Genomic DNA, 13,774 nt, shown 5'->3' on the forward strand with positions numbered 1-13,774 from the left:
TCAAACGAAACTCATCCTCCATATCTGGTTCACACGTACAAATTGTTTTTCAAGATAGCAGCCAACTACAAACAAAATGCAAAACATGGAAAACGAAAGGAACATTACAAAAATATAATGGTTATAATGTACATGGCTAAAACAAGGATACACAATACTTCAATCATGAAATAAAGAAACATGATTTCAAACTACTTGTTACTTTGAATGAAGGCTTGTTTTAATTGTTCAAGTACGGCAACTGGGAAGTTGTAGCGTTGCTCACATGCAATACCTGCGACTTTTTATTTTCGTCACGTCTTTCTCGCGGCGCTCGTTGAAAGCTTTCGCTTGATTCCTGGGGCGGGGGCAGGACGAAGACATCTCATCGTGCTGCGATCGTATTTGCGCTGAAAATGGACGAAGCCGCGCCCTGCTGCAGTTTGGGTTAGCTTAGCATCACGGCTACAGAAGTCAAAGTGAACAAAATCTCCAGGTAAGACCTTCTAAAGTTCTCTCAATGTGTAAACTGTTCATAATAATTGAAAAAAAAAAAATAAAAATACTCCCACTTCTCCCAAATGTCACGCTAAGCTAACTAGCGGCAAGCCGGTGACGCCACAGAGTTGACGTGCGCCCAATTTGCCACTAATGTCGCAAGTTGCACAGTAATATATTAATGACATCATTATAACTTGCAATGGTAATGAATTTGACATTGTGTTATGGTAATGAAGGTAAATTAGCCTGTTATGCAAATGTCAAGCCATTTTCTCCCATGTATCTCTCAAATGAAATGTCGGAAGGGAAGTTTGCCCAATAAAATGCTAAATGTGTTAAACTCGTCGTAGGTCAAATTATGTTTTTGAAATGGCTCGTTCAATCGTCCCCCATTTAACTCCCAACAGCAAATGTTTGTCTCCAATTTGGGGGATACTTCTCGCGGCTCTCGGCCTCCCCCGTCCTTTGCGCTCACTCGCTCTTTTTCCGCAGGACAAGATAGGTGATGGCCAAGAACAGCGTGAGGACGAAAGAGATCCAGGCCAGGATGTAGGAGTGTCCGTACGCTCCGTCTTCGCCGGTGTGGAACTCGCCGGTGTAGATGGAGGCGGCGATCATGACGCAAAAACCTGCGGGCGAGAGGTGAACGCTCGAGACCGTCTGCGCTCGCAACACGGGTCACTGTCACGCCATCTGCCGATCGCCCCGAAATCATATTTCGGCTGGGGGGGTGTTTACTTCACTGCAGAGGGCGCTGGCCATCCAATCGCCAGCTTTACAGGTACCATTTCTGGTCCATAGGCGGCGTACGTTGCGGTGACACGTGGCGACGCTATCGTAGTATTTGCGGTTATAGCTTATTTTTAAGCTTGGTGTTTGTTATTCATGTGAACAATACAACCCATGATTCACTTTTTTTTTTTGTATGGAAGCCCACAATTCAAGGAAATATTTTTCAGAAGCGGTCATATCGGACGAGCACCCGTGAAATAATATCAGACAAGATGAAAGCATTCGGCGCGACTTGGACTCACTGAGGAGCCAATGTGAAGCGGATCCATTCCATTCAAAAAAAAAAAAAAGATTTTTTTTTTTTTTTTTTTTGGGTGGGGGCTGGGAGGGGATGACCAGTGTGACAAATATTTAGAGCAGAAAATGATCATGACCCATCGAGAGGATTCACATGACTCGCTTTGCTGCTCACTTCTGAGTGTCCATTATGTAGAGAGAAGGCAGTGAAACGCCCTGAAGCAATTGCAGGAGCAGAAAAATTCTCACGTGGAATATCAACATTTTGCCCAAACCGTTTTACATATCTTTCTGAAACTAATATTCTAAAATTGCCGTTAAGTGGAAGGCTACTTCTGACCGTTTATTATTTAACCAAAAAAAAAAAAATCATAGCTGTTTATTTGCCCCCTCGTTCAATGTTTTGCATTTAGCATTTAGCTCGAGTTAGCTTAGCAGCTGTAAAAATACTTTTTTTTTTTTTTTCTTCAAATTATTGCATCCCTTCGAAAGTCTCCTGGCAGCCTTTCAACTCAGACTCTGACGAAAAAAAATCTATAAATATATATATATCCATCCATTTTCTTAAGCGCTTATCCTCACGAGGGTCGCGGGACTGCTGCAGCCAATCCCAGCTGTCGTCGGGCAGGAGGCGGGCTACACCCTGAACTGGTCGCCATTGAGACACTCACAATCACACCTAGGGTCAATTTAGTGTCGAGTGAATGTTGCATGTTTTGGTGATGTGGCAGGAAACCGCAGCGCCCACCCGGAGAAAAGCCACGAAGGCGAACCCCACACAGGCGGGGCCGGGATTTCTACCCCGGGCCTCAGAAGTGTGAGGCCAACGCTCAAAACTGTTGCTCCACCGTGCTTCCACATTTTCATATTTTCATTCATTCATTTTTTTTTTTTTTTTTTTTTGAAGCAGTTTTGATCGGCCATTTAACTGGATTGTTTCTAGCTGTGTGTACAATTTGGTGCACATCCGGGGTGGACTTTATTTCCAGTGAGAGATTTTTATGCCTTTGACATTCCATTCTTCTTGTTGCGTTTAAACCAAACAGATTCTTGAGCCTGGAGAACACACAATCTTTGTCTTAATCGGATCATGCAGAACAAATAAATGTTCTATGATTGAACCCGGCCCCGCGGCTCACAGCAGACGGACTCGCAGCCCTCTCGTACTTGATCCTTAATCGATCTCACCCCACCGTTACTGATTTGCACCGATCCTCCCCGGTAAGACCACGTGTCGACTTAAGCGCACAATTAGCGCACGCGTTCTGAAAGCGCTTCTTCCCCCGCCCCCCGCCACCCCGCGAGACGGTTCCCTTACGAGACGTTCTTACTCACAGGCGAGCAACTGCAAAACGCCGGTGAAGGTGAAGCGCTGGCCTTTGGGCAGGGTGAAGAGCTGGGCCACAAAAACGAAGAGGGCCAAGATGGCGAAGATGCACGCCAGCACCGAAGTGGCCCGAACCGCCTGAAGGTACTCTGCGACGTCAACGCAGACAAAAAAATGCGCATCGTCACAATTTGCAAACCAATGCAATGTCGTGCCACATCCCGACTATTTCTCAACGCCCGTTAGCGCTCGTTGCTAACAGCAACGCGCCAAAAAGCGACATCTGTCCGGTGAGCGCATTCCTTAACGCCGTTACCTTCCGGGTAGTCTTTCATTTTTGTGTAATGCCAGGCCGAGTTGATCAGCTCCCATCTTCCCCACAAGTCGGTCGACAGCGCGTCGGTTGTCCACCAGGCCTGCGGAAGCGCCGGTCCGTTAGGCGGATTTCGTTCATTGGCGAAATGATTTGTCAACTCTAAACAACATTTCAATATTTTCTCCTCCACGCCAAAGTGCTCCAAACGTGTCGGGTCGCGAGGACATCTTGAGCACAGCCCCGTAGATTTTCTACAGGGTTTAGATCTGGACTCTACCACTGCCCTTTTTGAAACATTATAGCTCCACAAAAATTTATGTATTCTAATTCTAATATTTTGGTCTATGCTCATGTTGGTGGTCAAATACGCTTCCAAAATGTGATGAAATTGCACACGCTTGACCCAATTCCAATCAAATGTTATCATTTGTTTTTTTTCCGGGGGGCTATGATAGATGAAAATCCATGCATCCATTTTCTTTGCCGCTTATCCTCACGAGGGTCGCGGAGAGTGCTGGAGCCAATCCCAGCTGTCAAAGGGCAGGAGGCCGGGGTAGACCCTGAACTGGTCGCCACCCAATCGCGGGGCACATTGAGACAAACAGTCCTTCGCACTCACTCACACCTATGGGCAATTGATCGTGTCCAATTCATGTCGCGTGTTTTTGGGATGTGGGAGGAAAAACCCACGCAGGCACGGGGGAGGACATGCAAACTCCACGCAGGCGGGGCCGGGATCGAACCCGGGTCCTCAGAGCTTTAGCAGCTGATGATAATTTAAAAATAATAAAATATATTCACATTATCGATGGTAGCGATGAGGAGGAGGATAATAGCGGTGAGATGCACAATGACGATTCCAGCCAGCATCAACATGGTGACCCTGTCGGGGGGGGGGGGGGGGGGGGGGGAAACAAATATAAATACTGTAAAAAGATATACCGTAAAAATGATTTGGAGTTGCAGGAGGATGCCGAGCGTGTATTCAAATCAGTCCCCCCCCCCCACCCCTCTTGGAGAAAGCCCCTCACAGCTGTCCCAGATAAAACACTGCGAAAGGGAGCTGACAGACGCCCCCCCCCCCAAAAAAAAAAAAACGCCCCCAAAAGCCCCGCAGACAGATGTGCGCACCCCCCCCCCCACCCCACACCTCCCCTTTTCCTCCTCTGCGCCGATGTAGAAACCTTTCATACTTTTTATGTTTTCCACATCGAACGATTAATCGTTTCAAGTCTCGGAGAAAGTCGCGTTGGTCGCGGCGCCGTCGACCTTCCCGGATTTCGCACGCGGGCGGGCGGGCCCAAATACTGCGCGACGAGGTCGTCAACAACTTTGAAAAGAGCGCCAGAACACGACGCTCGGAAAAAGAAGGGAACGCAAAAGCAAAACGTTTTGGCGCTGCTTTATCATCTTTTTGCGGGTTTTTCCGACGTGCGCAACTTTTCACGCCTCTCGAGCGACTTTGCGAGTTTCTACTACGCCGTCAGTCCTGCTTCCCTGCTGCACTAAAAGTGACCGCACGCAAAAATAAATAAATGGGGGGCAACATAACAACATTGACTATATTGAGGGAGATGAATTATCAGGAATAAGGATGCAATCGAAACTAAAAATGTAAATTTAAAAAAAAAAAAAAAAAAAAAGGTCCTACCTGAAAGCGCTCCAAACGCACAGGCCGGGGAGTTATTTGGAAAATGTGAAGGGCAGGAGAAAGACCCACCCAGCTCTGAGTCGGACGCACACACATCGGCCTGTTTTCCCTCTCTTCCCCCTTGCGCAAGCCCCACCCAGAAATTAAAAAAAAAAAAAAAGTTTCACATACATTTTTTTTTTCTCCCTCTTCTCAATGAAATTGTCCACACGCAACAAAAAAGCTGCTCGGCGTGCAGGGCACGAAGCGACACGCCCTTAAAAATTTTTAAAAAATGGAAAAAATAACAGAGTTGCTCAAAATGATTTTTCATTCCAAAAAAAAAAAAAGTATTCGCACCATTACAATACTGTGCCTGTGTATAAATTTTCATTTGCATATTTTTGCAATCAACGCCATACATACTGATGTAATCGATTCAATTTCCTCAGAAACTGCAAGGAAATGAATGAAATGTGATTGCTCATCAAATTGAATTTACATTTTTTGGTAATCGTTGAGTGACGTTGTCCAAATCGTCCGAGTTTCAGCCTCTCAAATATTGTCGCATTTCTCAAGTGTTTCGAATGAAGGGATCCATTTTTTTTTTTTTTTAAATAATCCAATTCACCAAGGCGGCACGGTGGATCAGGTGGTAAAGCGTCGGCCTCGCATTTCTGAGGACTCGGGTTTAATCCCGGCCCCGCCTGGGTGGAGTTTGCGTGTTCTCCCCCTGTGCCTGCGTGGGTTTTTCCTCCGGGTGGGCACTCTGGTTTCGCCCCACATCCCTAAAACATTCAACATTAATTGTACACTCTAAATTGCTCCAAGGTGTGATTGTGCATGCGGCTGTTTGTCTCTATGTGCCCTGCGATTGGGCTGGCGACCAGTTCAGGCTGTCAAATTGTGAGTCAATGTGCCAAGCAGACTAGGAGAAGGCGAGCCATGCTTTTATCGCAAGTAGACTTGACTATTGTAACGGTCTTCCGACCGGACAAAAGAAAAAAAAAAAAAAAAGAGCATTAAACAGCTGGAGCTGATTCAAAATGCTGCAGCTCGGAGCCCGACCAGAACAATACCGGATAACGGTCGGCTTTAGAATAGATTTCTGAGATCCCGGGTTCAATCCCGGACCCGCCTGTGTGGAGTATATACAGTATGTTCTACCCTTACCTGCGTGAGTTTCCTCCGGGTGGGCACCCCGGTTTCCTCCCACATCCCAAAAACCATGCAAGATTAATTGCACACTCTAAATTGCCCATAGGTGTGATTGTGAGTGCGATTCCTGTTTGTCTCCATGTGCCCTGCGATTGGCTGGCGACCAGTTCAGGGTGTGCCCCGCCTCCTGCCCGTTGACAGCCGGGATAGGCACTACCCCGCGACCCTCGTGAGGATAAGCGGCTAAGAAGATGAATGGATAATTCATCAATTTATTTAAAAAAAAAAAAGATCCTCATTTGTTAAAAATAATGACTTGCAAAGATTCTCATTTCTGGTAAGGTGACGACGCCGCGTGTACGTAATACGTGGTAGCATTCCTCGATGGCGTGCAAAAAATGTGCCCTTGAGCTAAGGATTGCAGGCGAACGGCTTTTTTCCAAACATTTCCAAAGTACGTTTGTGAACCTCATTTCCATTCCGCCATCTTTTTGTCCTGTATTTCAGTGCTGCAGTATCATGAGGCGGGACTGTACTCGTACGCTGATTCAAATCAATAAGAGAAAGCTCGGAATTGATAATTGCGCGTTCTCGCCGATTTAACGTCGGCTGACGCTCGGCCGCCGTGTCACACGCGACCGCGACAAAACGAAATTCATTTCAAACATCGGCTTCAATGTTGCTTGATGCTGCACAGGAGCTTCGCGTCCGACTTTACGATACAGTATTTGGGTTCCCGCAGGCCGTACGGGGGACGCAGCTGCCTCAAAGTTCCAAAGTTGGGGGTTCGAATCCGTGCTTTGGCCTCCCCGTGTGTGGAGTTCGCGTGTTCTACTGCGTTTGTGGGACTTTTCCCGTCTTCGTCACGCATCCCAAAAAGATGCTTGCCGGGATAATTAAAGACTCTAAATTGTCCTTGCACTCAAGCAGAAAAGGTCAGAATCAGACCGGTGGGAATATATGTGCCGAGGAAGTGACTTTTACCGGTATGTTTTTTTTTTTTTTAACCTTCCCCGTTAGCGCTGTGCTAGCGTGCTGCTGCTGTGTTACTGCCGTGTCTCAGTGATTTTTACTGGTATGTTTTTTTTTTTAAACCGGCCCTGTTAGCGCCACGCTAGCGTGTTGCTGCTGTGTTACTGCCGCATCTCAATGATTTAGGTATGTTTTTTTTTTTTTAACCGGCCCTGTTAGCGGTGCGCCAGCGCCGTGCTAGCATGCCGCTGCTGTGTTACTGCCGTATATCAGCGATTTTTACCGTTTTTTTTCTTTTTAACTGGCCCTGTTATCGCCGCGCTAGGATGTTGCTGCTGTGTTACTGCCACATCTCTGTGATTTTTTTTTGTTGTTGTTGTTTTTTTTTTAACCGCCCCTGTTAGCGCTGCGCTAGCGTTGTGCTAGCGTGCTGCTGCTGTGTTACTGCCGTGTGTCAGTGATTTTTTTTACCGTTTTTTTTAACTGGCCCTGTTAGCGCCGCGCTAGCGTGTTGCTTCTGTGTTACTGCCGCATCTCAATGATTCAGGTATGCTTTTTTTTTTTTTTTTAACCGACCCTTTTAGAGCTGTGCTGCTGTGTTGCTACCATGTAGCTGCCCCAGCTCTTTTTTTTTTCCCGGCATGTTTTTTTTTTACCAGCCCTGTTACCGTGCTGTTGCTATGTTGAGCTAAGCTAAGGTGTTAAAACTTTGAAAACTCTTTCTGTGCGCCGTCTTTCTTTGTAAATATCTCGTGTTTCAATGTGGGCACCTGCGGCTTTTACACAGGTGCGACTTATGTACGTACCAAATGGTATTTCCTTTACAAATGTACAGGGTGAGGCTTATAATCAGGTGCGCTCTGGAGGCCGGGAATTACGGTAGTTGGGTGATCGTATGTCTCCAATCACCCGAGATATATATTGAGTGGAATGATTATTATCATACGTAAATACTCAACACCCCACCCCCACTTAGCCCTCCCCACCCCCGTAAAAATGTGTTTACATCCCACATGAAGCACTATGCATCGATGCTTTTTGCCGTGTCAGGAAATTTCTGCACTCTTCTGTCATAACCATCCATCTGCTAGCAATTATTGACTTTCTCGGGCACATTCGTCGTTTTGAGACCCACCATGCGTAGAAAGCGGGAAGTCCGTTGAGCGCGGCGTTTGAAGCCAATGACGTTTGAAATGATATTCAACTAAACGTGAGCGATTCATCACCGTTTCTGTTAAAGCGTTGGCCTCACAGTTCTGAGGTCCCGGGTTCAATCCCCGGACTCGCCTGTGTGGAGTTGGCATGTTCTCCGCGTGCCTGCGCGGGTTGTCTCCGATCAGTCCGGTTTCTTCCCACATCGCAAAAACATGCAACATGAATTGGACACTAATTGCCCAAATGTGTGAGTGATTGCGAGTGCAAATGGCTGTTTGTCTCCATGTGGCCTCCGATTGGCTGCCACCCAGTTCAGGGTGCGCCCCGCCTCCCGCCCGTTGACAGCTGGGATAGGCTCCAGCACTCCCCGTCACCCTTGTGAGGATAAGCGGCTGGGAAAATAGATGGATGGAGGGTTCAGAAGGAAAAACAATCCTAATTTGAGAGTCTTGCTTTGAATGTCAGATAAATTATGGCGAATGCTATTCCCAACGCACCCCATGTTGATGTTGCAAAATATCTCAAAAAAGACAAAAAAAAACTGAATTCTTGAGGAAAAATTTCCCAAGAGATTTTTGGCCCAATCCCTTCAGAGGTCCCACTGACTGTGTTCCCGAGCTGTATCGGTAAATCTCAAGGGTACAAAAGCAGCTGTGTGCTACATTTTTAGGGTACCGCTCTTGTTCCGTCACTATTTGCAGCCAATAATTTAGATTGTGTAATATTTGTGTCATATGATCTTTGGCTTTACAGGAGGGTCACAGGCAAAAAGAAGAATCTCAACGGCTGCCACGAGCATCCCAAAATTCCCCGGACAGTAAACGGCAGCGCGAGTGAAAGCGGAGAGGATCGCCGTGGCAACCTCGAAGTGCACTTCAGGCCCGTACAGACCTCGGCGTCGACTACCGACGTTGTTGTTCGAGCGAAGACTATGCGGCCCGAATGAGTGTGTGCGCGTGAGCCCGTTGGCGCTTGATTCACTTTGTGACATCATAAAGTCGCAAAAATAATGTCGGGATTTCAGAGGCTCGCCGGTCAGCCGCTGCACGTCCGCTGAAGCTTTTAGAGAAAAGCTCAAGTGAAGACGGCTCGTCTCGTCTTCATAAACGAGATAAACCCAAAGCGGGCTCGGCTCTTCTCTTGGCCTCGGGCCCGAGATCTTTCCGGCGGCGCGGGGGCGGGGGCGGGGGGGGCACTCAGACGGAGCGAGTCCTCATCGCGGGCCCACAATGGCACCTTTGTGCGGCCGGAGGAGGCGATGAAGACAGATAACGTAATAGAGACTTCCTCGACTTTTACGCTCGCCGTGCCTCGGTTTTTGCTGACATCGCTTTTTGACCGCTCGATGCGGAAACAAATCATCCTCCTGCCCGTTGAGGATGACCAAAAAAAAAAATGTATTTCGCACGGGTGAAGTGGATTGTAGCGTGCAGCCGACGCCCATTTGTGCTTCCACGTCATTATTGATTGGAGATCTTTCACTCGCACCAGAGAATTGAAGTCACTCAAAGGATCAATTGGACCAAGGACTCCTCAGTCCTTCTTGTTCTTCTTCTTCTTCTTCTTTTCCTTTCGGCTTGTCCTGTTGGGGGTCACCACAGCGCGTCATCTTTTTCCATCGAAGCCCATCTTGTGCGTCCTCCTCTCCTAACACCCAACTGTCCTCACAACATCCATCAACCTTTTCTTTGGTCTTCCTGTCTCTCGCTCTCTCTTCCTTGACAGCTCCATCCTCAGACTCTCTCGCCTCTGGACACGTCCAAACCATCCAAGTCTGCTCTCTCTCTCTAACCTCGTCTCCAAAACATCCAACTTTGGCTGTCCCTCTAATTTCTAATCCTCCCCGACCTGCTCACTCCGAGCGAGAACCTCAACATCTTCATTTCTGCCACCTCCAGTTCTGCTTCCTGTTCTCTCTTCAGTGCCACCGTCTCTAATCCGGCCTCACCGCAGTTTTATAAACTTTGCCCTTCATCCTAGCGGAGACTCTTCTGTCACATAGAACACCAGACACCTTCCGCCAACTGTTCCACCCCGCTTGGACCCGTTTGTCCACTTCCTTACCGCGCTCTCCATTGCTCCGTATTGTTGACACCAAGTATTTGAAGTCCTCCGCCCTCGCCATCTCTTCTCCCTGTAGCCTCACACTTCCCCCTCCACCCCTCTCATTCATTCACATATATTCTGTTTGACTTCGGCTAATCTTCATTCCTCTCCTTTCCAGTGCATGTCTCCATCTTTCTAATTGTTCCTCCATCTGCTCCCCGCATTCTCTGCATATCACAATATCATCTGCGAACATCATGGTCCGAGGGGATTCCAGTCTAAGCTCATCTGTCAGCCTATCCATTACCACAGCAAACAGGAAGGGGCTCAGAGCTGATCCCTGATGCAGTCCCACCTCCACCTTAAATTCTTCTTCTTCTAAAGTCCCCATAGCAATAAAATTACTACGTTTGCTCAATGGCACACACAATGACACTACAATCGTTGGGTTAGCCTGGGTCTCTGTTTTTTCTGGCAACAGTCGATGTCTTGTCCGCTTAGCGCAGCTTTTCTTCAATTGCTTCGACTGTTTTACAGGGTAGGAATTGTTTCTAAACTGTTTTGACTAAAAGTGTTATTATTATTATTATTATTATTTTTTTTAGCTTGCCTGCTGGACACGTTTCCCTTTGGGACAATCAAGTACCGTGTACAAATCACGCACGTGACGTCACCGTTTTCACGGCATCCGATTGCCGGTCAAGCAAAGCTGCTTGTCAGTCCAGGAGTCGTTGCACCGGAGCACATTTTTCACAATGCCCGAGACTTATTATGCTGTTGGTTGTCACGATAGAGGAGACAGTTTTTCCAAAATAAACTTTCAATCATGCTTTGTTTGACCGGAAATATGTCGACGTAAACAAAAATGACGTGATTTTATGACGTCGGTGCACTGTCTCTACACTGAGCTGAACTGAAATAATTCTGCATTTCCCTTACGGAGTCCATTACTTCCCCTCAGAGTCAAATCCGAAGCAAAGACGGTACCATGAAAGCAGTCCATCGTGACTGTAACAAACAATGCCACCATCCAAAGTCAAATCAGGCACGTAGAACGTTTGTCCAATGGTGAAGTCCAAGCTGCATGATCGGTCGCTAACGTTAGCTGCCGGCTGGCTAGCTGCCTTGGCTTTCATATGGTGTGGTGTTCAATATTTTTCGTTAACTTCACTTTCCACTTGCGTGACAGTTAGTGGTAAACCATAAAAATGTTTTTAATATGCCCGCCTCACTCATTAAGTCCAGGCACGTTTTCAAAGTGGTATTATTGTTTTAACATAGCGATAGCTTATTTTTCCACCTGTGAGGACATCAGGAATGTTGTAATGTTACTCGTTACCTGAGGAAAGATTTCCACCTCATTTCGAAAATCAGCAGGCGGACCATCATCGCTGACGGACCTTCGAGGTTCTACAGTACTCGTGCGCTCGTTGCTCTCTATCTTGTGCGAGTGCCGGAGCATCGCGCTACCTCTCTAACACCAATTTGGAGTTAGCGCTGTTTCCAACTCGTGTCCCGACACGCGGGCCTCAACACAGACACGTAAAGCGCAACTGGCACTGTATTTACCGGGAAGATAATAGCCGCTGAAAAGTATTCTTTAAAATGGTGAACAACATCCCGGCAATCTTTTGCCAGCGTTGCTCGAGCGGAAATTCAAAATAGATTTTTCAACGCTTGCATTGACCCCCAATTCCAGCTCTCCTTTTACGATGATGTTTTCCTCCCCCTGCGAGGAAATCTTTTTATTTATTTATGCTTCCAACTGGACTAATCCCGCTATCGTTTTTTTTTTTTGTTTTTTGTTTCTTAAATGCCGCCACACATTCCTCTTTACATCCATGCAATTTCCACGCCCTCCGATGCAAAATATAAGTAGCGTGGCGTTCCATACATTTCAACATTCCAAATGTGTTCCAGAGCTTGTTTTTTTTTTTTTTTTTTTTTTTTTCCCTCTCTCCTTTTATGACACTGCAGCACATCACGGTCCCATCTGGAGCATAAACACACACACACACACACACACAAAAAAAAGACTTCATCCAACACATGACTTCATCAAGCGCATGTCCACACCTTTTGGAGAAAATTCTTCCTTATTTTCATCGTGAGAAGCTGAAGTGTCCTAAATGTTGCACACAAGCGTTGGAACGTCTTAACGCTCGAAGGTGTCGTCTGCTGGCATACTGTCAATCCGTCTTTGTTTTTTCTTTTGCCCGCTCTGAGATCCATCCGTCAGCCGACGTGCAATGTTTATCGCAAGGGGTGCAAAGAACGCCACCATGTGAGACCCATCCGTTCATCCATTTTCTTTGCCGCTTATCCCCACGAGAGTCGCGGGGAGGCTATCCCAGTTGTCAAGGGGCGGGAGGCGGGGTGCACCCTGAACTGGTCGCCATCCAATCGCGGGGCACATGGAGACAAACACGATCACACCTAGGGGCAATTTAGAGTGTCCAATTAATGTTGGATGTTTTTGGGATGTGGGAGGAAACCGGAGTGCCCACCCGGACGAAAGCCACGCAGGCACGGTGAGAACATGCCAACTCCACACAGGCGAGTCCGGGGATTGAACCCGGGACCTCAGAACTGTGAGGCCAACGCTTTCCAGCTTAATCACTGTGTCGCCTCGATGTCCATATTTCTTGCAGGTTTTTTGGGATGTGGGAGGAAACCGGAGTGCCCACCCGGACGAAAGCCACGCAGGCACGCGGAGAACATGCCAACTCCACACAGGCGAGTCCGGGGATTGAACCCGGGACCTCAGAACTGTGAGGCCAACGCTTTCCAGCTTAACCACTGTGCCGCCTCGATGTCCATATTTCTTGCAGGTTTTTTGGGATGTGGGAGGAAACCGGAGTGCCCACCCGGACGAAAGCCACGCAGGCACGGTGAGAACATGCAAACTCCACACAGGCGGTGCCGGGATCGAACCCGGTTCCTCAGAACTGCTTTATCAGCTGAGTCACCGTGCCACCCATGTGAGACCCCATCCATCCATCCATCCATTTTCTTTGCCGCTTATCCTCATGAGGGTCACGGGGAGTGCTGGAGCCAATCCCAGCTGCTATCAGGCAGGAGCTGGGCACACCCTGAACTGCCCGCCAGCCAATCGCAGGGCACATAGAGACAAAGAGCCGCACTCACAATCACACCGATGGGCAATTTAGAGGGTCCAATTAATGTTGGATGTTTTTGGGATTTGGGAGAAAACCGGAGTGCCTGAAGAGAACCCAGACAAGCACGGGGAGAACATGCAAACTCCACACTGGCGGGGGCAGGATCGAACCCAGGTCCTTAGAACTGTGAGGCCAATGCTTTAACAGGTGATTCACCGTGCCGGCCCATGTGAGACCCACTTAATATTATTATTATTATGAAACATCTACACAAAGCCTAAATATGGATTTGTTTTTCATTCATTATGAATCCAATTTACACATCCATACAACTTCTTGGGCCTCTGTGTTTTATTTCACTTTATGTACACTCTAAATTGCCTCGTCGGTGTGATTGTGAGTCAAGGCTTGTATTTGTGCCAAGCAGTCTAGGAGAAGGCGAGCCATGCTTTTATCGCAAGTAGACTTGACTATTGTAACGGTCTTCCGACTGGACACCCCCCCCCCCACCCCAAAAAAAGAGCATTAAACAGCTGGAGCTG

At 47.6% G+C, this 13,774-nt stretch overlaps 1 protein-coding gene across 1 annotated transcript; it reads right to left on the reverse strand.

The window, feature by feature from the left end:
- Positions 1–99: 99 nt before the first annotated feature.
- emp1 (epithelial membrane protein 1) lies at positions 100–4,931 on the reverse strand. The gene is made up of 5 exons (XM_061830491.1): positions 4,804–4,931; positions 3,954–4,035; positions 3,153–3,252; positions 2,845–2,985; positions 100–1,109 (listed from the first exon to the last, which is right to left on the reverse strand). The coding sequence occupies exons 2-5, from the start codon at positions 4,026–4,028 to the stop codon at positions 952–954; spliced, it is 474 nt and encodes a 157-aa protein (XP_061686475.1). The 5' UTR covers positions 4,029–4,035; positions 4,804–4,931; the 3' UTR covers positions 100–951.
- Between the last annotated feature and the right edge of the window lie 8,843 nt (positions 4,932–13,774).

The sequence above is a fragment of the Syngnathoides biaculeatus genome, chromosome 9 (genome assembly GCF_019802595.1).
Source record: "Syngnathoides biaculeatus isolate LvHL_M chromosome 9, ASM1980259v1, whole genome shotgun sequence".
Lineage (NCBI taxonomy): Eukaryota > Metazoa > Chordata > Actinopteri > Syngnathiformes > Syngnathidae > Syngnathoides > Syngnathoides biaculeatus.

Bases quoted from the DNA above. Each gene is read 5' to 3' on its own strand.
- emp1 (XM_061830491.1), bottom strand. From the start codon at position 4,028: ATGTTGATGCTGGCTGGAATCGTCATTGTGCATCTCACCGCTATTATC. The intron at 2,986-3,152 runs GTAACGGCGTTA...TTGACGTCGCAG, and splicing joins AATGAAAGACTACCCGGAAG to AGTACCTTCAGGCGGTTCGG. The intron at 1,110-2,844 runs GTGAGTAAGAAC...TCTCGCCCGCAG, and splicing joins CGTTTTGCAGTTGCTCGCCT to GTTTTTGCGTCATGATCGCC.